Source organism: Squalius cephalus, assembly GCF_949319135.1.
Source record: "Squalius cephalus genome assembly, chromosome: 10".
NCBI classification, from domain to species: Eukaryota; Metazoa; Chordata; class Actinopteri; order Cypriniformes; family Leuciscidae; genus Squalius; species Squalius cephalus.
This window is the reverse complement of record NC_137131.1, coordinates 220001-247218: the sequence shown is the minus strand read 5'-3', so window position 1 is coordinate 247218 and position 27218 is coordinate 220001. Positions and strand designations below refer to the sequence as shown.

At 40.8% G+C, this 27218-nt stretch overlaps 2 protein-coding genes across 2 annotated transcripts in view; one reads left to right on the top strand and one right to left on the bottom strand.

The window, feature by feature from the left end:
- Positions 1–240: 240 nt before the first annotated feature.
- Positions 241–19969, bottom strand: LOC307165470 (FUN14 domain-containing protein 1-like). The gene is made up of 5 exons (XM_079883107.1): positions 19758–19969; positions 18716–18872; positions 12429–12504; positions 12203–12331; positions 241–620 (listed from the first exon to the last, which is right to left on the bottom strand). Exons 1-5 carry the CDS (start codon positions 19789–19791, stop codon positions 543–545), a joined length of 474 nt encoding a protein of 157 aa, XP_079739233.1. The 5' UTR covers positions 19792–19969; the 3' UTR covers positions 241–542.
- An 818-nt stretch (positions 19970–20787) lies between these two features.
- Positions 20788–27218, top strand: part of kdm6al (lysine (K)-specific demethylase 6A, like) — a gene marked incomplete at its 5' end in the record, with an annotated part of 63520 nt that continues 57089 nt past the window's right edge. The window contains 2 exons of the mRNA XM_079883080.1: positions 20788–20945; positions 21066–21129. Of these exons, the coding sequence (XP_079739206.1) occupies positions 20788–20945; positions 21066–21129 (222 nt within the window). The remainder of the gene's footprint in view (positions 20946–21065; positions 21130–27218) is intronic.

Genomic DNA, 27218 nt, shown 5'->3' with positions numbered 1-27218 from the left:
TGAACATATATGGAATATTAATAATTGTAAAGTGCACTAAATGGATAAACATATATTATTTTGTATTCTTCCAGCTGAGGATTCGTTGAGCCTCTGATGACCTCTGACCTTAGTTACACCACTGGAAAAAGACCAATGGAAAAATAGGTAAGCAATATGTGAACAAACTACTGGATATTCCATCATATAATAGTACTGTTGAAATTAAACAACAACCAAAAAAATCAATACGTCGCAAAGTTGAATCAGGAGTAATTTTTATTTACAATGTAAACAGTTCCCATAAAGAAACAAACAAAGGCCATGAAAGTGCAACAGTAACTTCACCAAGAAAGAAATGAAAAGTACTTTTCCATCCGATAGTTTTCACAGAGAAGCTCTCACACACACACACACACACACACACACACACACACACACAGACTGAGTGATGTAGTTTATAGAGTTCAGTTCTGCACAGAATAAACTCACTTTCACCTCCAGTTCATCAGACTCACACACACATGAGGTGCATGATGGGACATCACAGAAACACTGTCGGCTCAAGAGGCGAGGCCGAGCAAGAAGCCGCCAACAAATCCACTGGAAACCACAATGTTTTTCTTCACAAATTCAGATGCCTGGAAAACATGGAGGTTTATAAGTTTTCATAACCAGAAGAGGGCAGAAGAGATTCAGAGAGTGAGTTTATAACAACTGTATAGAGCTGAACTAAACTATAGAGCTGAACTAAACTATAGAGCTGAACTATAGAGCTGAACTAAACTATAGAGCTGAACTATAGAGCTGAACTGAACTATAGAGCTGAACTAAACTATAGAGCTGAACTATAGAGCTAAACTATAGAGCTGAACTATAGAGCTGAACTAAACTATAGAGCTGAACTACACTATAGAGCTGAACTGAACTATAGAGCTGAACTAAACTATAGAGCTGAACTAAACTATAGAGCTGAACTATAGAGCTGAACTGAACTATAGAGCTGAACTATAGAGCTGAACTATAGAGCTGAACTAAACTATAGAGCTGAACTACACTATAGAGCTGAACTGAACTATAGAGCTGAACTAAACTATAGAGCTGAACTAAACTATAGAGCTGAACTATAGAGCTGAACTAAACTATAGAGCTGAACTATAGAGCTGAACTAAACTATAGAGCTGAACTACACTATAGAGCTGAACTGAACTATAGAGCTGAACTAAACTATAGAGCTGAACTAAACTATAGAGCTGAACTATAGAGCTGAACTGAACTATAGATCTGAACTAAACTATAGAGCTGAACTATAGAGCTAAACTATAGAGCTGAACTATAGAGCTGAACTGAACTATAGAGCTGAACTATAGAGCTGAACTAAACTATAGAGCTGAACTATAGAGCTAAACTATAGAGCTGAACTATAGAGCTGAACTAAACTATAGAGCTGAGCTGAACTATAGAGCTGAACTGAACTATAGAGCTGAACTATAGAGCTGAACTAAACTATAGAGCTAAACTGAACTATAGAGCTGAACTAAACTATAGAGCTGAACTAAACTATAGAGCTGAACTATAGAGCTGAACTGAACTATAGAGCTGAACTAAACTATAGAGCTGAACTATAGAGCTAAACTATAGAGCTGAACTATAGAGCTGAACTGAACTATAGAGCTGAACTATAGAGCTGAACTAAACTATAGAGCTGAACTATAGAGCTAAACTATAGAGCTGAACTATAGAGCTGAACTAAACTATAGAGCTGAGCTGAACTATAGAGCTGAACTGAACTATAGAGCTGAACTATAGAGCTGAACTAAACTATAGAGCTAAACTATAGAGCTGAACTATAGAGCTGAACTGAACTATAGAGCTGAACTGAACTATAGAGCTGAACTATAGAGCTGAACTAAACTATAGAGCTGAACTATAGAGCTAAACTATAGAGCTGAACTATAGAGCTGAACTATAGAGCTGAACTAAACTATAGAGCTGAACTATAGAGCTGAACTATAGAGCTGAACTATAGAGCTGAACTAAACTATAGAGCTGAACTATAGAGCTAAACTATAGAGCTGAACTAAACTATAGAGCTGAACTATAGAGCTGAATTAAACTATAGAGCTGAACTAAACTATAGAGCTGAACTATAGATCTGAACTAAACTATAGAGCTGAACTATAGAGCTGAACTAAACTATAGAGCTGAACTATAGAGCTGAACTAAAGAGCTGAGCTGAACTATAGAGCTGAACTAAACTATTAAGCTGAACTATAGAGCTGAACTAAACTATAGAGCTGAACTATAGAGCTGAACTAAACTATAGAGCTGGGGCCGTATTCACAAAGCATTTTATCTTACCACTAGGAGTACTCCTAAATCGCACTAAAATATTTTAGCTAGGAGTTTTCTCTTAAAAGTTATTCACAACGCCTTTCAGACCTACTCTTAGTAAAGAAAAAGGACAACTCCTAAACTAAGAGTGAGTCTTCGTTGCTATGGATGACGTCATTACTCATGCACGAGCTTGACTGAAGTGACCACCTTGATTGGGTGATGATTGTAACGCGGGAATGATTCCAAACCCCTCCCCTACGATGATGTGGTGACAGGTGACAGGTCTGAGAATGCGTGCGCTACACAAGTAGTGCGAAGGACGGAAGATGATGAATAACTGATTAAATAGCCTAAATGAATAAAGAGTAAGGCAAAACAAATAGCCTAGTAGCCTAATGAAACATATGGATTGATGCAATATCTTTGCAACATTATTGAATTAATCTGTCACTATATGCCTCTGCCTACGTGTGCAAAGAGAAGAACATTTTAATTTGATTCACAATGAAACGTTACAATTAGTTTACATGCAATGAGTAGCCTAGTTTTGGTTGTTGTTGGTGGCGTTATTGCATCCCTAGTTATGCCAACAATGCAAAATTGTTCCCTCGCGATTGGAAGCTCCTGTAGCGCCGCATACGCATTTCAAAACATCGCAACGTGAAATGCCACAAAAAGCGGTTTGTGAATAGGTCTTAGTGAGTTAGGAGTCCTCTCGACTTCTTTTAAGCTGTCCCAGGCTTAGGTGCTACTTTTAGGGCTAAAATGCTTCGTGAATTACTCTTAGTCAAAAAAATTAGGAGTCCTAAAGTTAGAAGTGACACGCGCATTATTTTTAGGAGTTGCTCCTAAATTCGCCAGTTAGGAGCTACTTTTAGCCTTAAAATTCTTTGTGAATACGGCCCCTGAACTATAGAGCTGAACTAAAGAGCTGAACTAAACTATAGAGCTGAACTATAGAGCTGAACTAAAATATAGAGCTGAACTATAGAGCTGAACTAAAATATAGAGCTGAACTATAGAGCTGAACTAAAATATAGAGCTGAACTATAGAGCTGAACTAAAATATAGAGCTGAACTATAGAGCTGAACTAAAATATAGAGCTGGGGCCGTATTCACAAAGTATTTTAAGGCTAAAAGTAGCTCCTAACTGGCGAATTTAGGAGCAACTCCTAAAAATAATGGGCGTGTCACTCGTAACTTTAGGACTCCTAATTTTTTTGAGTAAGAGTAATTCACGAAGCATTTTAGCCCTAAAAGTAGCACCTAAGCCTGAGACAGCTTAAAAGAAGTCGAGAGGACTCCTAACTCACTAAGACCTTCACAAACCGCTTTTTGTGGCATTTCACGTTGCGATGTTCTGAAATGCGTATGCGGCGGCTACAGGAGCTTCCAATCGCCAGGGAACAATTTTGCATTGTAGGCATAACTAGGGATGCAATAACGCCACCAACAACAACCAAAACTAGGCTACTCATTGCATGTAAACTAATTGTAATGTTTCATTGTGAATCAAATTAAAATGTTCTTGCAAACGTTGGCAGAGGCATATTTGACAGATTAATTCAATAATGTTGCAAAGATATTGCATCAATCCATATGTTTCATTAGGCTACTAGGATATTTGTTTTGCCTTACTCTTTATTCATTTAGGCTATTTATTCAGTTATTCATCATCTTCCGTCCTTCGCACTTGTGTAGCGCACGCATTCTCAGACCTGTCACCTGTCACTCATCATCGTAGTAGGGGAGGTGTTTGGAATCATTCCCGCGTTACAATCATCAGCCAATCAAGGTGGTCACTTCAGTCAAGCTCGTGCATGAGTAATGACGTCATCCATAGCAACGAAGACTCACTCTTAGTTTAGGAGTTGTCCTTTTTCTTTACTAAGAGTAGGTCTGAAAGGCGTTGTGAATAACTTTTAAGAGAAAACTCCTAGCTAAAATCTTTTAGTGCGATTTCGGAGTACTCCTAGTGGTAAGATAAAATGCTTTGTGAATACGGCCCCTGAACTATAGAGCTGAACTAAACTATAGAGCTGAACTATAGAGCTGAACTAAACTATAGAGCTGAACTATAGAGCTGAACTATAGAGCTGAACTAAACTATAGAGCTGAACTATAGAGCTGAACTAAACTATAGAGCTGAACTATAGAGCTGAACTAAACTATAGAGCTGAACTATAGAGCTGAACTAAAGAGCTGAACTAAACTATAGAGCTGAACTATAGAGCTGAACTAAAATATAGAGCTGAACTATAGAGCTGAACTAAAATATAGAGCTGAACTATAGAGCTGAACTAAAATATAGAGCTGAACTAAAATATAGAGCTGAACTATAGAGCTGAACTAAAATATAGAGCTGAACTATAGAGCTGAACTGAACTATAGAGCTGAACTAAACTATAGAGCTGAACTATATAGCTGAACTACACTATAGAGCTGAACTAAACTATAGAGCTGAACTATAGAGCTGAAATAAAGAGCTGAACTAAACTAGAGCTGAACTAAACTATAGAGCTGAACTATATAGCTGAACTACACTATAGAGCTGAACTAAACTAGAGCTGAACTATAGAGCTGAAATAAAGAGCTGAACTAAACTAGAGCTGAACTATAGAGCTGAACTAAACTATAGAGCTGAACTATAGAGCTGAACTAAACTATAGAGCTGAACTATAGAGCTGAACTAAACTATAGAGCTGAACTGAACTATAGATCTGAACTATAGAGCTGAACTAAACTATAGAGCTGAACTGAACTATAGAGCTGAACTATAGAGCTGAACTGAACTATAGAACTGAACTATAGAGCTGAGCTGAACTATAGAGCTGAGCTGAACTATAGAGCTGAACTATAGAGCTGAACTATAGAGCTGAACTATAGAGCTGAACTAAACTATAGAGCTGAACTGAACTATAGATCTGAACTAAACTATAGAGCTGAACTAAACTATAGAGCTGAACTATAGAACTGTAGATCTGAACTAAACTATAGAGCTGAACTAAACTATAGAGCTGAACTATAGAGCTGAACTAAACTATAGAGCTGAACTATAGAGCTGAATTAAACTATAGAGCTGAACTAAACTATAGAGCTGAACTATAGATCTGAACTAAACTATAGAGCTGAACTATAGATCTGAACTAAATTATAGAGCTGAACTATAGAGCTGAACTAAACTATAGAGCTGAACTATAGAGCTGAACTAAAGAGCTGAGCTGAACTATAGAGCTGAACTAAACTATTAAGCTGAACTATAGAGCTGAACTAAACTATAGAGCTGAACTATAGAGCTGAACTAAAGAGCTGAACTAAACTATAGAGCTGAACTAAACTATAGAGCTGAACTAAACTATAAAGCTGAACTATAGAGCTGAACTAAAATATAGAGCTGAACTATAGAGCTGAACTAAAATATAGAGCTGAACTAAAATATAGAGCTGAACTAAAGAGCTGAACTAAACTATAAAGCTGAACTATAGAGCTGAACTATAAAGCTAAAATATAGAGCTGAACTATAGAGCTGAACTGAACTATAGAGCTGAACTAAACTATAGAGCTGAACTATATAGCTGAACTACACTATAGAGCTGAACTAAACTATAGAGCTGAACTAAACTATAGAGCTGAAATAAAGAGCTGAACTAAACTAGAGCTGAACTATAGAGCTGAACTGAACTATAGAGCTGAACTAAACTATAGAGCTGAACTATATAGCTGAACTACACTATAGAGCTGAACTAAACTAGAGCTGAACTATAGAGCTGAAATAAAGAGCTGAACTAAACTAGAGCTGAACTATAGAGCTGAACTAAACTATAGAGCTGAACTATAGAGCTGAACTAAACTATAGAGCTGAACTAAACTATAGAGCTGAACTATAGAGCTGAACTAAACTATAGAGCTGAACTAAACTATAGAGCTGAACTATAGAGCTGAACTAAACTATAGAGCTGAACTATAGAGCTGAACTAAACTATAGAGCTGAACTATAGAGCTGAACTGAACTATAGAGCTGAACTATAGAGCTGAACTGAACTATAGAACTGAACTATAGAGCTGAACTGAACTATAGAGCTGAACTAAAGAGCTGAACTAAACTAGAGCTGAACTATAGAGCTGAACTAAACTATAGAGCTGAACTAAACTATAGAGCTGAACTATAGAGCTGAACTAAACTATAGAACTGAACTATAGAGCTGAACTAAACAATAGAGCTGAACTGAACTATAGAGCTGAACTATAGAGCTGAACTGAACTATAGAGCTGAACTATAGAGCTGAACTATAGAGCTGAACTATAGAGCTGAACTGAACTATAGAGCTGAACTAAACTATAGAGCTGAACTATAGAGCTGAACTAAAATATAGAGCTGAACTATAGAGCTGAACTAAACTATAGAGCTGAACTATAGAGCTGAACTATAGAGCTGAACTATAGAGCTGAACTAAACTATAGAGCTGAACTAAACTATAGAGCTGAACTATAGAGTTGAACTAAACTATAGAGCTGAACTATAGAGCTGAACTATAGAGCTGAACTATAGAGCTGAACTAAACTATAGAGCTGAACTAAACTATAGAGCTGAACTATAGAGCTGAACTAAACTATAGAGCTGAACTATAGAGCTGAACTAAACTATAGAGCTGAACTATAGAGCTGAACTGAACTATAGAGCTGAACTATAGAGCTGAACTGAACTATAGAGCTGAACTGAACTATAGAGCTGAACTGAACTATAGAGCTGAACTATAGATCTGAACTAAACTATAGAGCTGAACTATAGAGCTGAACTGAACTATAGAGCTGAACTAAACTATAGAGCTGAACTAAACTATAGAACTAAACTATAGAGCTGAACTATAGAGCTGAACTATAGAGCTGAACTAAACTATAGAGCTGAACTATAGAGCTGAACTATAGAGCTGGACTAAACTATAGAGCTGAACTATAGAACTGAACTAAACTATAGAGCTGAACTGTAGAGCTGAACTAAACTATAGAGCTGAACTATAGAGCTGAGCTGAACTATTGAGCTGAACTATAGAGCTGAACTAAACTATAGAGCTGAACTATAGAGCTGAACTATAGAGCTGAACTATAGAGCTGAACTATAGAGCTGAACTAAACTATAGAGCTGAACTAAACTATAGAGCTGAACTATAGAGCTGAACTATAGATCTGAACTAAACTATAGAGCTGAACTATTGAACTAAACTATAGAGTTGAACTATAGAGCTGAACTAAACTATAGAGTTGAACTATAGAGCTGAACTGAACTATAGAGCTGAACTATAGAGCTGAACTGAACTATAGAGCTGAACTGAACTATAGAGCTGAACTATATAGCTGAACTGAACTATAGAGCTGAACTAAACTATAGAGCTGAACTATAGAGCTGAACTATAGAGCTGAACTAAACTATAGAGCTGAACTAAACTATAGAGCTGAACTATAGAGCTGAACTGAACTATAGAGCTGAACTAAACTATAGAGCTGAACTATAGATCTGAACTAAACTATAGAGCTAAACTATAGAGCTGAACTATAGAGCTGAACTAAACTATAGAGCTGAACTAAACTATAGAGCTGAACTATAGAGCTGAACTAAACTAGAGCTGAACTATAGATCTGAACTAAACTATAGAGCTAAACTATAGAGTTGAACTATAGATCTGAACTAAACTACAGAGCTGAACTATAGAGCTGAACTAAACTATAGAGCTGAACTAAACTATAGAGCTGAACTATAGAGCTGAACTAAAGAGCTGAGCTGAACTATAGAGCTGAACTAAACTATAGAGCTGAACTATAGAGCTGAACTAAACTATAGAGCTGAACTATAGAGCTGAACTAAACTATAGAGCTGAACTATAGAGCTGAACTAAACTATAGAGCTGAACTGAACTATAGATCTGAACTATAGAGCTGAACTGAACTATAGAGCTGAACTATAGAGCTGAACTGAACTATAGAACTGAACTATAGAGCTGAGCTGAACTATAGAGCTGAGCTGAACTATAGAGCTGAACTATAGAGCTGAACTATAGAGCTGAACTAAACTATAGAGCTGAACTGAACTATAGATCTGAACTAAACTATAGAGCTGAACTAAACTATAGAGCTGAACTATAGAACTGTAGATCTGAACTAAACTATAGAGCTGAACTATAGAGCTGAACTAAACTATAGAGCTGAACTATAGAGCTGAACTAAACTATAGAGCTGAACTATAGAGCTGAATTAAACTATAGAGCTGAACTAAACTATAGAGCTGAACTATAGATCTGAACTAAACTATAGAGCTGAACTATAGATCTGAACTAAATTATAGAGCTGAACTATAGAGCTGAACTAAACTATAGAGCTGAACTATAGAGCTGAACTAAAGAGCTGAGCTGAACTATAGAGCTGAACTAAACTATTAAGCTGAACTATAGAGCTGAACTAAACTATAGAGCTGAACTATAGAGCTGAACTAAAGAGCTGAACTAAACTATAGAGCTGAACTAAACTATAGAGCTGAACTAAACTATAAAGCTGAACTATAGAGCTGAACTAAAATATAGAGCTGAACTATAGAGCTGAACTAAAATATAGAGCTGAACTAAAATATAGAGCTGAACTAAAGAGCTGAACTAAACTATAAAGCTGAACTATAGAGCTGAACTATAAAGCTAAAATATAGAGCTGAACTATAGAGCTGAACTGAACTATAGAGCTGAACTAAACTATAGAGCTGAACTATATAGCTGAACTACACTATAGAGCTGAACTAAACTATAGAGCTGAACTAAACTATAGAGCTGAAATAAAGAGCTGAACTAAACTAGAGCTGAACTATAGAGCTGAACTGAACTATAGAGCTGAACTAAACTATAGAGCTGAACTATATAGCTGAACTACACTATAGAGCTGAACTAAACTAGAGCTGAACTATAGATCTGAAATAAAGAGCTGAACTAAACTAGAGCTGAACTATAGAGCTGAACTAAACTATAGAGCTGAACTATAGAGCTGAACTAAACTATAGAGCTGAACTAAACTATAGAGCTGAACTATAGAGCTGAACTAAACTATAGAGCTGAACTAAACTATAGAGCTGAACTATAGAGCTGAACTAAACTATAGAGCTGAACTATAGAGCTGAACTAAACTATAGAGCTGAACTATAGAGCTGAACTGAACTATAGAGCTGAACTATAGAGCTGAACTGAACTATAGAACTGAACTATAGAGCTGAACTGAACTATAGAGCTGAACTATAGAGCTGAACTGAACTATAGAGCTGAACTATAGAGCTGAACTGAACTATAGAACTGAACTATAGAGCTGAACTAAACTATAGAGCTGAACTAAACTATAGAGCTGAACTATAGAGCTGAACTAAACTATAGAGCTGAACTATAGAGCTGAACTAAACTATAGAGCTGAACTATAGAGCTGAACTGAACTATAGAGCTGAACTATAGAGCTGAACTGAACTATAGAGCTGAACTGAACTATAGAGCTGAACTGAACTATAGAGCTGAACTATAGATCTGAACTAAACTATAGAGCTGAACTATAGAGCTGAACTGAACTATAGAGCTGAACTAAACTATAGAGCTGAACTAAACTATAGAACTAAACTATAGAGCTGAACTATAGAGCTGAACTATAGAGCTGAACTAAACTATAGAGCTGAACTATAGAGCTGAACTATAGAGCTGGACTAAACTATAGAGCTGAACTATAGAACTGAACTAAACTATAGAGCTGAACTGTAGAGCTGAACTAAACTATAGAGCTGAACTATAGAGCTGAGCTGAACTATTGAGCTGAACTATAGAGCTGAACTAAACTATAGAGCTGAACTATAGAGCTGAACTATAGAGCTGAACTATAGAGCTGAACTATAGAGCTGAACTAAACTATAGAGCTGAACTAAACTATAGAGCTGAACTATAGAGCTGAACTATAGATCTGAACTAAACTATAGAGCTGAACTATTGAACTAAACTATAGAGTTGAACTATAGAGCTGAACTAAACTATAGAGTTGAACTATAGAGCTGAACTGAACTATAGAGCTGAACTATAGAGCTGAACTGAACTATAGAGCTGAACTGAACTATAGAGCTGAACTATATAGCTGAACTGAACTATAGAGCTGAACTAAACTATAGAGCTGAACTATAGAGCTGAACTATAGAGCTGAACTAAACTATAGAGCTGAACTAAACTATAGAGCTGAACTATAGAGCTGAACTGAACTATAGAGCTGAACTAAACTATAGAGCTGAACTATAGATCTGAACTAAACTATAGAGCTAAACTATAGAGCTGAACTATAGAGCTGAACTAAACTATAGAGCTGAACTATAGAGCTGAACTAAACTAGAGCTGAACTATAGATCTGAACTAAACTATAGAGCTAAACTATAGAGTTGAACTATAGATCTGAACTAAACTACAGAGCTGAACTATAGAGCTGAACTAAACTATAGAGCTGAACTAAACTATAGAGCTGAACTATAGAGCTGAACTAAAGAGCTGAGCTGAACTATAGAGCTGAACTAAACTATAGAGCTGAACTATAGAGCTGAACTAAACTATAGAGCTGAACTATAGAGCTGAACTAAACTATAAAGCTGAACTAAACTATAAAGCTGAACTAAACTATAGAGCTGAACTATAGAGCTGAACTAAACTATAGAGCTGAACTGAACTATAGAGCTGAACTAAACTATAGAGCTGAACTAAACTATAGAGCTGAACTATAGAGCTGAACTAAACTATAGAGCTGAACTATAGAGCTGAACTATATAGCTGAACTACACTATAGAGCTGAACTAAACTAGAGCTGAACTAAACTAGAGCTGAACTATAGAGCTGAACTAAAGAGCTGAACTAAACTAGAGCTGAACTATAGAGCTGAACTAAACTATAGAGCTGAACTATAGAGCTGAACTAAACTATAGAACTGAACTATAGAGCTGAACTAAACTATAGAGCTGAACTGAACTATAGAGCTGAACTATAGAGCTGAACTGAACTATAGAGCTGAACTATAGAGCTGAACTATAGAGCTGAACTATAGAGCTGAACTGAACTATAGAGCTGAACTAAACTATAGAGCTGAACTATAGAGCTGAACTAAAATATAGAGCTGAACTATAGAGCTGAACTAAACTATAGAGCTGAACTATAGAGCTGAACTATAGAGCTGAACTATAGAGCTGAACTAAACTATAGAGCTGAACTAAACTATAGAGCTGAACTATAGAGTTGAACTAAACTATAGAGCTGAACTATAGAGCTGAACTATAGAGCTGAACTATAGAGCTGAACTAAACTATAGAGCTGAACTAAACTATAGAGCTGAACTATAGAGTTGAACTAAACTATAGAGCTGAACTATAGAGCTGAACTAAACTATAGAGCTGAACTATAGAGCTGAATTAAACTATAGACCTGAACTATAGAGCTGAACTAAACTATAAAGCTGAACTATAGAGCTGAACTAAACTATAGAGCTGAACTATAGAGCTGAACTAAACTATAGAGCTGAACTATAGAGCTGAACTAAACTATAGAGCTGAACTATAGAGCTGAACTAAACTATAGAGCTGAACTATAAAGCTGAACTATAGAGCTGAACTATAGAGCTGAACTAAACTATAGAGCTGAACTATAGAGCTGAACTAAACTATAGAGCTGAACTATAGAGCTGAACTAAACTATAGAGCTGAACTATAGAGCTGAACTAATCTATGAAAAAAGGAAAAATCCATTTTAAAGTCCTAGATTTAATTCTTTTAATTAATTCCTGTTATTTGAAGCTCAGATCTGCACAAGACATTATCGTGTCCATTTTACTGAAACTATGAAGCCTCTTCACCTCCTCAATGACCGTGTTGATCTCAGGTGCGGCTTTATTGGCTTTTTTCTTCAGGCGTCTCTTGGCTGTGTTTACATCTTTCTCCACTTTCTTCCAGTCCACTTGGACATAGCCGCTGTGATTGGCGATCTGCGGGACAAAAGCCCATTGAGTCACATCTAAACACTGAAGCACCAGTTGATCAGAGTGATCAGTAACTGTAGTGATCAGTAACTGTAGTTCTCGCCTGTAACAGCAGGAATCCTCCTCCGACTGCAGTAGCGGTGATCTTTCCCACTCGCTGGAACAGGTATCCCACACACCTGAGACAAGCAGGAGAGAGGAAAGACAATGAAGAATAAAACCTATTATCCCCTTTTACAGTGTCTATATGTAGTTTTCCGGCTCTACTAGAGCAGGTTTTCCAGCTTGAATGTTGATTATTCCCCATATTCTCCACTGCAGCTCCTCTCTTCAGTCTGTCAGTAACGCTCTGTTTCCCAAAAGCATCGTTAGCCAACTATAGTCGCAGGTTCCGTCGTCATCATCAGTTCAGCGAGTGTGTGTTTCCCGAAATCATCGTTCTGACGAACATTCGCAAACAGCATCACAGAGTTGTGTGTAACCTGACGTTCAGTGCAATATACACTCACCTAAAGGATTATTAGGAACACCATACTAATACTGTGTTTGACCCCCTTTCACCTTCAGAACTGCCTTAATTCTACGTGGCATTGATTCAACAAGGTGCTGAAAGCATTCTTTAGAAATGTTGGCCCATATTGATAGGATAGCATCTTGCAGTTGATGGAGATTTGTGGGATGCACATCCAGGGCACGAAGCTCCCGTTCCACCACATCCCAAAGATGCTCTATTGGGTTGAGATCTGGTGACTGTGGGGGCCATTTTAGTACAGTGAACTCATTGTCATGTTCAAGAAACCAATTTGAAATGATTTGAGCTTTGTGACATGGTGCATTATCCTGCTGGAAGTAGCCATCAGAGGATGGGTACATGATGGTCATAAAGGGATGGACATGGTCAGACACAATGCTCAGGTAGGCCGTGGCATTTAAACGATGCCCAATTGGCACTAAGGGGCCTAAAGTGTGCCAAGAAAACATCCCCCACACCATTACACCACCACCACCAGCCTGCACAGTGGTAACAAGGCATGATGGATCCATGTTCTCATTCTGTTTACGCCAAATTCTGACTCTACCATCTGAATGTCTCAACAGAAATCGAGACTCATCAGACCAGGCAACATTTTTCCAGTCTTCAACTGTCCAATTTTGGTGAGCTCGTGCAAATTGTAGCCTCTTTTTCCTATTTGTAGTGGAGATGAATGGTACCCGGTGGGGTCTTCTGCTGTTGTAGCCCATCCGCCTCAAGGTTGTGCATGTTGTGGCTTCACAAATGCTTTGCTGCATACCTCGGTTGTAACGAGTGGTTATTTCAGTCAAAGTTGCTCTTCTATCAGCTTGAATCAGTCGGCCCATTCTCCTCTGACCTCTAGCATCAACAAGGCATCTTCGCCCACAGGACTGCCGCATACTGGATGTTTTTCCCTTTCAAACCATTCTTTGTAAACCCTAGAAATGGTTGTGCGTGAAAATCCCAGTAACTGAGCAGATTGTGAAATACTCAGACCGGCCCGTCTGGCACCAACAACCATGCCACGCTCAAAATTGCTTAAATCACCTTTCTTTCCCATTCTGACATTCAGTTTGGAGTTCAGGAGATTGTCTTGACCAGGACCACACCCCTAAATGCATTGAAGCAACTGCCATGTGATTGGTTGATTAGATAATTGCATGAATGAGAAATTGAACAGGTGTTCCCAATAATCCTTTAGGTGAGTGTATCTCTGTTATTTAGAATACATACAAGTGTCATTTACGTCTTTTAGTTCGTTGAGAGATTTAAAGCGTCGTGTTGAAGAGTGCGCGTGTGTGAACGAGCTCTAGTGCGTAAGAACGAGTCTATGAGTGAATCTGGAAATAAAGCAGTGTGTACTGGGAATGAGAGGTGATGAAGAGCAGTGTGTACTGGGAATGAACTGGTGATGAAGAGCAGTGTGTACTGGGAACGAGAGGTGATGAAGAGCAGTGTGTACTGGGAACGAGAGGTGATGAAGAGCAGTGTGTACTGGGAATGAGATGGTGATGAAGAGCAGTGTGTACTGGGAACGAGAGGTGATGAAGAGCAGTGTGTACTGGGAACGAGAGGTGATGAAGAGCAGTGTGTACTGGTAATGAGATGGTGATGAAGAGCAGTGTGTACTGGGAATGAGATGGTGATGAAGAGCAATGTGTACTGGGAACGAGAGGTGATGAAGAGCAGTGTGTACTGGGAATGAGATGGTGATGAAGAGCAGTGTGTACTGGGAATGAGAGGTGATGAAGAGCAGTGTGTACTGGGAATTAACTGGTGATGAAGAGCAGTGTGTACTGGGAACGAGAGGTGATGAAGAGCAGTGTGTACTGGGAACGTGAGGTGATGAAGACCAGTGTGTACTGGGAACGAGAGGTGATGAAGAGCAGTGTGTAGTGTACTGGGAATGAACTGGTGATGAAGAGCAGTGTGTACTGGGAACGAGAGGTGATGAAGAGCAGTGTGTACTGGGAATGAGAGGTGATGAAGAGGAGGGTGTACTGGGAATTAACTGGTGATGAAGAGCAGTGTGTACTGGGAATGAGAGGTGATGAAGAGGAGGGTGTACTGGGAATGAACTGGTGATGAAGAGCAATGTGTAATGGGAACGAACTGGTGATGAAGAGCAGTGTGTACTGGGAATAAACTGGTGATGAAGAGCAGTGTGTACTGGGAATGAGAGGTGATGAAGAGCAGTGTGTACTGGGAACGAACTGTGATGAAGAGCAGTGTGTACTGGGAATGAGAGGTGATGAAGAGCAGTGTGTACTGGGAACGAGAGGTGATGAAGAGCAGTGTGTACTGGGAACGAACTGGTGATGAAGAGCAGTGTGTACTGGGAATGAACTGGTGATGAAGAGCAATGTGTACTGGGAACGAACTGGTGATGAAGAGCAGTGTGTACTGGGAACGAACTGGTGATGAAGAGCAGTGTGTACTGGGAACGAGAGGTGATGAAGAGCAGTGTGTACTGGGAATGAACTGGTGATGAAGAGCAGTGTGTACTGGGAACTAACTGGTGATGAAGAGCAATGTGTACTGGGAACGAACTGGTGATGAAGAGCAGTGTGTACTGGGAACGAACTGGTGATGAAGAGCAGTGTGTACTGGGAACAAATTGGTGATGAAGAGCAGTGTGTACTGGGAATGAGAGGTGATGAAGAGCAGTGTGTACTGGGAATGAACTGGTGATGAAGAGCAGTGTGTACTGGGAATGAGAGGTGATGAAGAGCAGTGTGTACTGGGAATGAACTGGTGATGAAGAGCAGTGTGTACTGGGAATGAGAGGTGATGAAGAGCAGTGTGTACTGGGAACGAACTGGTGATGAAGAGCAGTGTGTACTGGGAATGAACTGGTGATGAAGAGCAGTGTGTACTGGGAATGAGAGGTGATGAAGAGCAGTGTGTACTGGGAATGAACTGGTGATGAAGAGCAGTGTGTACTGGGAATGAGAGGTGATGAAGAGCAGTGTGTACTGGGAACGAACTGGTGATGAAGAGCAGTGTGTACTGGGAATGAACTGGTGATGAAGAGCAGTGTGTACTGGGAACGAGAGGTGATGAAGAGCAGTGTGTACTGGGAATGAACTGGTGATGAAGAGCAGTGTGTACTGGGAATGAGAGGTGATGAAGAGCAGTGTGTACTGGGAACGAACTGGTGATGAAGAGCAGTGTGTACTGGGAATGAACTGGTGATGAAGAGCAGTGTGTACTGGGAACGAGAGGTGATGAAGAGCAGTGTGTACTGGGAATGAGAGGTGATGAAGAGCAGTGTGTACTGGGAATGAACTGGTGATGAAGAGCAGTGTGTACTGGGAATGAACTGGTGATGAAGAGCAGTGTGTACTGGGAACGAGAGGTGATGAAGAGCAGTGTGTACTGGGAATGAACTGGTGATGAAGAGCAGTGTGTACTGGGAATGAGAGGTGATGAAGAGCAGTGTGTACTGGGAACGAACTGGTGATGAAGAGCAGTGTGTACTGGGAATGAGAGGTGATGAAGAGCAGTGTGTACTGGGAACGAGAGGTGATGAAGAGCAGTGTGTACTGGGAATGAGAGGTGATGAAGAGCAGTGTGTACTGGGAACGAACTGGTGATGAAGAGCAGTGTGTACTGGGAACGAACTGGTGATGAAGAGCAGTGTGTACTGGGAACGAGAGGTGATGAAGAGCAGTGTGTACTGGGAACGAACTGGTGATGAAGAGCAGTGTGTACTGGGAACGAGAGGTGATGAAGAGCAGTGTGTACTGGGAATGAGAGGTGATGAAGAGCAGTGTGTACTGGGAACGAGAGGTGATGAAGAGCAGTGTGTACTGGGAATGAACTGGTGATGAAGAGCAGTGTGTACTGGGAACCAGAGGTGATGAAGAGCAGTGTGTACTGGGAATGAGAGGTGATGAAGAGCAGTGTGTACTGGGAACGAACTGGTGATGAAGAACAGTGTGTACTGGGAACGAGAGGTGATGAAGAGCAGTGTGTACTGGGAACGAACTGGTGATGAAGAGCAGTGTGTACTGGGAACGAGAGGTGATGAAGAGCAGTGTGTACTGGGAATGAGAGGTGATGAAGAGCAGTGTGTACTGGGAACGAACTGGTGATGAAGAGCAGTGTGTACTGGGAACAAACTGGTGATGAAGAGCAGTGTGTACTGGGAATGGGATGGTGATGAAGAGCAGTGTGTACTGGGAATGAGAGGTGATGAAGAGCAGTGTGTACTGGGAATGAGATGGTGATGAAGAGCAGTGTGTACTGGGAATAAGATGGTGATGAAGAGCAGTGTGTACTGGGAATGAGAGGTGATGAAGAGCAGTGTATACTGGAATGAGATGGTGATGAAGAGCAGTGTGTACTGGGAACGAGAGGTGATGAAGAGCAGTGTGTACTGGGAATAAGATGGTGATGAAGAGCAGTGTGTACTGGGAATGAGAGGTGATGAAGAGCAGTGTATACTGGAATGAGATGGTGATGAAGAGCAGTGTGTACTGGGAACGAGAGGTGATGAAGAGCAGTGTGTACTGGGAATAAGATGGTGATGAAGAGCAGTGTGTACTGGGAATGAGAGGTGATGAAGAGCAGTGTATACTGGAATGAGAGGTGATGAAGAGCAGTGTGTACTGGGAATAAGATGGTGATGAAGAGCAGTGTGTACTGGGAATGAGAGGTGATGAAGAGCAGTGTATACTGGAATGAGATGGTGATGAAGAGCAGTGTGTACTGGGAACGAGAGGTGATGAAGAGCAGTGTGTACTGGGAATAAGATGGTGATGAAGAGCAGTGTGTACTGGGAATGAGAGGTGATGAAGAGCAGTGTATACTGGAATGAGATGGTGATGAAGAGCAGTGTGTACTGGGAACGAGAGGTGATGAAGAGCAGTGTGTACTGGGAATAAGATGGTGATGAAGAGCAGTGTGTACTGGGAATGAGAGGTGATGAAGAGCAGTGTATACTGGAATGAGAGGTGATGAAGAGCAGTGTATACTGGAATGAGAGGTGATGAAGAGCAGTGTGTACTGGGAACGAACTGGTGATGAAGAGCAGTGTGTACTGGGAACGAACGTGATGAAGAGCAGTGTGTACTGGGAATGAGAGGTGATGAAGAGCAGTGTGTACTGGGAACGAACTGGTGATGAAGAGCAGTGTGTACTGGGAACAAGAGGTGATGAAGAGCAGTGTGTACTGGGAACGAGAGGTGATGAAGAGCAGTGTTTACTGGGAACGAGAGGTGATGAAGAGCAGTGTGTACTGGGAATGAACTGGTGATGAAGAGCAGTGTTTACTGGGAACGAGAGGTGATGAAGAGCAGTGTTTACTGGGAACGAGATGGTGATGAAGAGCAGTGTTTACTGGGAACAAGAGGTGATGAAGAGCAGTGTGTACTGGGAACGAGAGGTGATGAAGAGCAGTGTGTACTGGGAACGAGAGGTGATGAAGAGCAGTGTTTACTGGGAACGAGATGGTGATGAAGAGCAGTGTTTACTGGGAATGAACTGGTGATGAAGAGCAGTGTGTACTGGGAACGAGAGGTGATGAAGAGCAGTGTGTACTGGGAATGAGAGGTGATGAAGAGCAATGTGTACTGGGAACGAACTGGTGATGAAGAGCAGTGTGTACTGGGAACGAACTGGTGATGAAGAGCAATGTGTACTGGGAACGAGAGGTGATGAAGAGCAGTGTGTACTGGGAACGAACTGGTGATGAAGAGCAATGTGTACTGGGAACGAGAGGTGATGAAGAGCAGTGTTTACTGGGAACGAGATGGTGATGAAGAGCAGTGTTTACTGGGAACGAGATGTATGAACTGGTGATGAAGTGCAGTGTGTACTGGGAATGAGATGTATGAACTGGTGATGAAGAGCAGTGTGTACTGGGAACGCACCAGCCCGTGAATCCGCCCATCATGATCTGAGTGGCCACAGAGTATTTCTCTGCCATCGGGCCGGAGTTGTTCCCGATCACGGTGTTCCACCACTGGTGACCCCGAGCGTATGTGCTGAGATCCAGCATCTCGAACGCCTCGTCTTCATCGGCCTGTCCTGAACACACACACACACACACACAGCAGCTCAAGGTGAAGTGTGTGATGCTGTTATTCATCTGAAGCAGCTGCGGTATTATATCCATATAGCATGAGGAATATTGGGTCACATGACACACGACTGCAGGAACACCCCAGTTCATCCAACTGTATTTTGCTGGTTGGTATTATCATAACTCAGAGACTAAGATCTCAAAAATATGTTCTTCCTCAGTGTTTCTGTCTTGTTTTCCAGCACAAATATCTAAACATTCTTAAATCAAGATACATTTACTGGAGAAGCAAATTGACTGAAGATATTAAATCTAGTTTACTGTTAAAAAAAAAAAATCATAAAAATGAAGTGAGTTTGTGAGTTGTACAGTACAAGAACAAATATCTGCGAATGGGGTCAGAAAAATAAACTTGATTCGAAGGGAAAACATTATTATTTTTCTGACTCCATTGTCATATTTGTTCATGTTTTAAGCACAAACTCACTTCATTTTTATGAATTTATTATTATTTTTTATTTATTTTTACAGTAAACTAGATTTAATATCTTCAGTCAATTTGCTTCTCCAGTAAATGTATCTTGATTTAAGAACTTTCAAATATTTGTCCTGGAAAACAAGACAAAAAAAACGGAGTAAGATTTTGTTAGTTTGTAGTATATAAAACCTCACGACACTATATATGATTTGATTGAGGTAAAATGTGGCCTTTCAGCGAAAAATGACTTTTTAAATGAGATTAACCCAACAGAAGGACAAGATGAAACGAGCTCATATTCTCAGTTTTGGTTTTTGTTGGCATGTAATGTGCTCGATATGAGATATAATGACGGCCACTGAACACTCGATCACCATTTATTGACAGCACACTCACACACTCACACACTCACCTTCTGTGTGTTGTTTTTGTTGTTGTTCCGCCATTTTGGGTGATGTGTGACGTCATGGCGTCAGGTGATGTTGACAGCTGTGCGTGCGCGCCGCCTACAGCCACGTCAATGTTTCAAATATTATACAGTAGCCAATGTCCGGTTATTACTGCGCTTTCATATCCATAAGACACGCATTTCCTGAAATGTTTTATTCTGAATACAAGCTACTGATGAGTTTGTGTTACTACATTTCATTTCTTTCTTATGTTTTATGTATTTAGTGCATTTCATAGTAAATCAGCAACACTAAATAAACGACCATACAGGATGGGAAGCGTTGGTTAATGGGATGGAGTTCATCTCTGAAACCGTTTTCTAACTATGAGATTTTCGCCCATATTTTCTGTGAACATTAGAGGAAATAAGAATAGGATTGAGCCACAGCGGCCTAAGCTTTAACCCTTAACTGCACAACTGTCACTCCAATTTCCCCATTTCATGAAAACCACACCTCTCTATTTGCATTTCATAACAACGCAAATTAGCCGTTCGCTTTCCAATGTTTTAGTCAATCCTCTCATTTTTCCAAACATCGCGTGAAACGCTTAAAGCTTCGAGTCGCGCATTCAAGCGATCTTTACAGGAAACTAAATTACCGAAAGGACTGAAGAACCAAAACATTTTGGGACAAGGCCAGTGACGCGCTCGCGTTCTCCTCGGCGATTGGCTGCTGAGCCCGAGAGGGCGTGGTCACGACGACGGCGTGGGTTCGCCTGTGTGACACAATTACAACAACTTTAATCTGGTGGCGGACACAACTTTAGATTGTTTTAATACGTTCCGCGTTTTTAAAGTGTGCACGGGCCGCAAGTCACGCATAAACATTGACCCGCCGCATCACACAGTTTATTCCTACACAACAATGTGAGAAGACGAGCAACTCACTTCGTAAGGGGGCTTAGAAACCGAAGCGCGTTTTACTGGAAAAAAGTTTCCGTTTATTGTGGCTTTTGGACGAACGGAACTCGCATTCTCCCGGTGCGATTCCATGAAATCGTGCCGCGCGTCGCTCGCCGTCGCCGCTCGACGCCTCAGCGCTGCTGGTGATGAGGAGAAGAAAATGGCGGCGGGAAAAGCGAGTGAACCCGAGGAGGACTCACCGCGTCTGAGCGCGCAGGAGAGCGACGCTCTCGCCCGCGTCGACAGGTCTGAACCAACGCTTAACGGAGCCCGCGAGCGGCTCGGGGTGTTTCGGGGTGTGGGGTGTGTGTTCGGAAGCGAGCTGATCCCGAGCCCTGTGTGTGTGTGTTTGTGTCTCGTTCGCAGCTCTCTGTTCGGATATCAGCGGCTTCATGAAGATGGCGCCAGCATGAAGGCCCTGCTCATCAAGGTAAAGACGCGCGTTGAAATCAACGCATCACAACACACACTCACACACATACACTCAGTGCAAAATGACAGCGAGTGAGTGACACGGTTTCCCGCGGTCTGGGTGTGAGGGAGTGAGTGCGACGCGTTCCGTCAACGCGCTGCTCTGGAGCTCGCGAGCCTTTAGCCGCGCGGGTCTGTGATTGGAACCAGCATATGGAGAACTTTATGAACTCGGCAGCAGCGGCTCAGGCGTTCTGACGCGTCTCCTCGGTGCAGGGACGCGTCGCTGTGTTTGTGCTGTAACTGTGCAGAATGCAGGTGTCACTCAATCTGAGGTCGTTTGAATCACTGGACGTTCATAAGCCGCGCTCGGGCTTTATCTCGATCTGTGTGTGTGTGTGTGTTACGCGTTTCTGAGCAAGAGTCAGGCCCAGTTTACCTCAGTTTACGCTTGTGTGTGTGTGTGTGTGTGTGGTGGTAATGGGAGGCAGAGTCATATCAGTTTGACGCTTGTGTGTGTGTGTGTGCGCGCGGGGGTAATGGCGCTCGGGTCGGCCCAAGATGGCGGGGTGGGGAGGGGTTATAACGCGCGTTATAATGCAGAAAGAGACGCTAATAACCGTAACGCTGCAGAATGAGCTGCTACAGCTGAGCGCCGTGAAGGCTTGTGGGTAACGGGCCTCGTGTGAGAACACCTCCCTGTGTTGTGGGACCTGTAGTGAACACTAGAGAGGGAACAAAGACTGAGTCTGCATGAGCTCCTGCTGTCATGTGATGATGATGATGATTATGATGATGATAATGGACTTCATGTGTGGATGGATGGATAGATGAGTAGATGGATGGATGGATAGATAGATAGATGAGTAGATGGATGGATAGATGAGTAGATGGATGGATAGATGAGTAGATGGATGGATAGATGAGTAGATGGATGGATAGATGAGTAGATGGATGGATAGATGAGTAGATGGATGGATAGATGAGTAGATGGATAGATAGATGAGTAGATGGATAGATAGATGAGTAGATGGATAGATAGATGAGTAGATGGATAGATAGATGAGTAGATGGATAGATAGATGAGTAGATGGATAGATAGATGAGTAGATGGATAGATAGATGAGGAGATGGATAGATGAGGAGATGGATAGATAGATGAGTAGATGGATAGATAGATGAGTAGATGGATAGATGAGTAGATGGATAGATAGATGAGTAGATGGATAGATAGATGAGGGGATGGATAGATGAGGAGATGGATAGATGAGGAGATGGATGGATGGATAGATGAGGAGATGGATAGATGAGGAGATGGATAGATGAGTGGATGGATGGATAGATGAGTAGATGGATGGATGGATAGATGAGGAGATGGATAGATGAGGAGATGGATAGATGAGTGGATGGATGGATAGATGAGTAGATGGATGGATGGATAGATGAGGAGATGGATAGATGAGGAGATGGATAGATGAGTGGATGGATGGATAGATGAGTAGATGGATGGATGGATAGATGAGTAGATGGATGGATGAGGAGATGGATAGATGAGGAGATGGATGGATGAGGAGATGGATAGATGAGGAGATGGATAGATGAGGAGATGGATAGATGAGGGGATGGATGGATGGATAGATGAGGAGATGGATAGATGAGGGGATGGATAGATGAGGAGATGGATAGATGAGGGGATGGATAGATGAGGAGATGGATAGATGAGGAGATGGATGGATGGATAGATGAGTAGATGGATAGATGAGTAGATGGATAGATATTGCTGATGGATCGGCTGATTTAACCGCTGTTGTTCCCCTGTCATCATTCATATCATATATGTGCATTAATATGAAGGGTTATATTGCATCCTGACCTGTGGAATAAGTGTCAGCATTAAAGGCCGTTCACACCAGGAATGATGACTGTAATATTAGCGTTCACACCAGGAATGATGACTGTAATATTAGCGTTCACACCAGGAATGACGACTGTAATATTAGCGTTCACACCAGGAATGATGACTGTAATATTAGCGTTCACACCAGGAATGACGACTGTAATATTAGCGTTCACACCAGGAATGATGACTGTAATATTAGCGTTCACACCAGGAATGATGACTGTAATATTAGCGTTCACACCAGGAATGATGACTGTAATATTAGCGTTCACACCAGGAATGATGACTGTAATATTAGCGTTCACACCAGGAATGATGACTGTAATATTAGCGTTCACACCAGGAATGATGACTGTAATATTAGCGTTCACACCAGGAATGATGACTGTAATATTAGCGTTCACACCAGGAATGATGACTGTAATATTAGCGTTCACACCAGGAATGATGACTGTAATATTAGCGTTCACACCAGGAATGATGACTGTAATATTAGCGTTCACACCAGGAATGATGACTGTAATATTAGCGTTCACACCAGGAATGATGACTGTAATATTAGCGTTCACACCAGGAATGACGACTGTAATATTAGCGTTCACACCAGGAATGACGACTGTAATATTAGCGTTCACACCAGGAATGATGACTGTAATATTAGCGTTCACACCAGGAATGATGACTGTAATATTAGCGTTCACACCAGGAATGATGACTGTAATATTAGCGTTCACACCAGGAATGATGACTGTAATATTAGCGTTCACACCAGGAATGATGACTGTAATATTAGCGTTCACACCAGGAATGATGACTGTAATATTAGCGTTCACACCAGGAATGATGACTGTAATATTAGCGTTCACACCAGGAATGATGACTGTAATATTAGCGTTCACACCAGGAATGATGACTGTAATATTAGCGTTCACACCAGGAATGATGACTGTAATATTAGCGTTCACACCAGGAATGATGACTGTAATATTAGCGTTCACACCAGGAATGATGACTGTAATATTAGCGTTCACACCAGGAATGATGACTGTAATATTAGCGTTCACACCAGGAATGATGACTGTAATATTAGCGTTCACACCAGGAATGATGACTGTAATATTAGCGTTCACACCAGGAATGATGACTGTAATATTAGCGTTCACACCAGGAATGATGACTGTAATATTAGCGTTCACACCAGGAATGACGACTGTAATATTAGCGTTCACACCAGGAATGATGACTGTAATATTAGCGTTCACACCAGGAATGATGACTGTAATATTAGCGTTCACACCAGGAATGATGACTGTAATATTAGCGTTCACACCAGGAATGATGACTGTAATATTAGCGTTCACACCAGGAATGATGACTGTAATATTAGCGTTCACACCAGGAATGATGACTGTAATATTAGCGTTCACACCAGGAATGATGACTGTAATATTAGCGTTCACACCAGGAATGATGACTGTAATATTAGCGTTCACACCAGGAATGATGACTGTAATATTAGCGTTCACACCAGGAATGACGACTGTAATATTAGCGTTCACACCAGGAATGACGACTGTAATATTAGCGTTCACACCAGGAATGATGACTGTAATATTAGCGTTCACACCAGGAATGATGACTGTAATATTAGCGTTCACACCAGGAATGATGACTGTAATATTAGCGTTCACACCAGGAATGATGACTGTAATATTAGCGTTCACACCAGGAATGATGACTGTAATATTAGCGTTCACACCAGGAATGATGACTGTAATATTAGCGTTCACACCAGGAATGATGACTGTAATATTAGCGTTCACACCAGGAATGATGACTGTAATATTAGCGTTCACACCAGGAATGACGACTGTAATATTAGCGTTCACACCAGGAATGATGACTGTAATATTAGCGTTCACACCAGGAATGACGACTGTAATATTAGCGTTCACACCAGGAATGATGACTGTAATATTAGCGTTCACACCAGGAATGATGACTGTAATATTAGCGTTCACACCAGGAATGATGACTGTAATATTAGCGTTCACACCAGGAATGATGACTGTAATATTAGCGTTCACACCAGGAATGACGACTGTAATATTAGCGTTCACACCAGGAATGATGACTGTAATATTAGCGTTCACACCAGGAATGACGACTGTAATATTAGCGTTCACACCAGGAATGATGACTGTAATATTAGCGTTCACACCAGGAATGATGACTGTAATATTAGCGTTCACACCAGGAATGATGACTGTAATATTAGCGTTCACACCAGGAATGATGACTGTAATATTAGCGTTCACACCAGGAATGATGACTGTAATATTAGCGTTCACACCAGGAATGATGACTGTAATATTAGCGTTCACACCAGGAATGATGACTGTAATATTAGCGTTCACACCAGGAATGATGACTGTAATATTAGCGTTCACACCAGGAATGATGACTGTAATATTAGCGTTCACACCAGGAATGATGACTGTAATATTAGCGTTCACACCAGGAATGATGACTGTAATATTAGCGTTCACACCAGGAATGACGACTGTAATATTAGCGTTCACACCAGGAATGACGACTGTAATATTAGCGTTCACACCAGGAATGACGACTGTAATATTAGCGTTCACACCAGGAATGACGACTGTAATATTAGCGTTCACACCAGGAATGATGACTGTAATATTAGCGTTCACACCAGGAATGATGACTGTAATATTAGCGTTCACACCAGGAATGATGACTGTAATATTAGCGTTCACACCAGGAATGATGACTGTAATATTAGCGTTCACACCAGGAATGATGACTGTAATATTAGCGTTCACACCAGGAATGATGACTGTAATATTAGCGTTCACACCAGGAATGATGACTGTAATATTAGCGTTCACACCAGGAATGATGACTGTAATATTAGCGTTCACACCAGGAATGATGACTGTAATATTAGCGTTCACACCAGGAATGATGACTGTAATATTAGCGTTCACACCAGGAATGATGACTGTAATATTAGCGTTCACACCAGGAATGATGACTGTAATATTAGCGTTCACACCAGGAATGATGACTGTAATATTAGCGTTCACACCAGGAATGATGACTGTAATATTAGCGTTCACACCAGGAATGATGACTGTAATATTAGCGTTCACACCAGGAATGATGACTGTAATATTAGCGTTCACACCAGGAATGATGACTGTAATATTAGCGTTCACACCAGGAATGACGACTGTAATATTAGCGTTCACACCAGGAATGATGACTGTAATATTAGCGTTCACACCAGGAATGATGACTGTAATATTAGCGTTCACACCAGGAATGATGACTGTAATATTAGCGTTCACACCAGGAATGATGACTGTAATATTAGCGTTCACACCAGGAATGATGACTGTAATATTAGCGTTCACACCAGGAATGATGACTGTAATATTAGCGTTCACACCAGGAATGATGACTGTAATATTAGCGTTCACACCAGGAATGATGACTGTAATATTAGCGTTCACACCAGGAATGATGACTGTAATATTAGCGTTCACACCAGGAATGACGACTGTAATATTAGCGTTCACACCAGGAATGACGACTGTAATATTAGCGTTCACACCAGGAATGATGACTGTAATATTAGCGTTCACACCAGGAATGATGACTGTAATATTAGCGTTCACACCAGGAATGATGACTGTAATATTAGCGTTCACACCAGGAATGATGACTGTAATATTAGCGTTCACACCAGGAATGACGACTGTAATATTAGCGTTCACACCAGGAATGATGACTGTAATATTAGCGTTCACACCAGGAATGATGACTGTAATATTAGCGTTCACACCAGGAATGATGACTGTAATATTAGCGTTCACACCAGGAATGACGACTGTAATATTAGCGTTCACACCAGGAATGACGACTGTAATATTAGCGTTCACACCAGGAATGATGACTGTAATATTAGCGTTCACACCAGGAATGATGACTGTAATATTAGCGTTCACACCAGGAATGATGACTGTAATATTAGCGTTCACACCAGGAATGATGACTGTAATATTAGCGTTCACACCAGGAATGACGACTGTAATATTAGCGTTCACACCAGGAATGATGACTGTAATATTAGCGTTCACACCAGGAATGACGACTGTAATATTAGCGTTCACACCAGGAAT

Excerpts from the sequence above, each read along its gene's own strand:
- LOC307165470 (XM_079883107.1), bottom strand. The coding sequence starts at position 19,791 with ATGGCGGAACAACAACAAAAACAACACACAGAAG. Across the intron at positions 12,505-18,715 it reads ATGGGCGGATTCACGGGCTG|GTGTGTGGGATACCTGTTCC; the intron begins GTGCGTTCCCAG and ends TGCTTGTCTCAG. Across the intron at positions 621-12,202 it reads TCAACACGGTCATTGAGGAG|GCATCTGAATTTGTGAAGAA; the intron begins GTGAAGAGGCTT and ends CATGTTTTCCAG.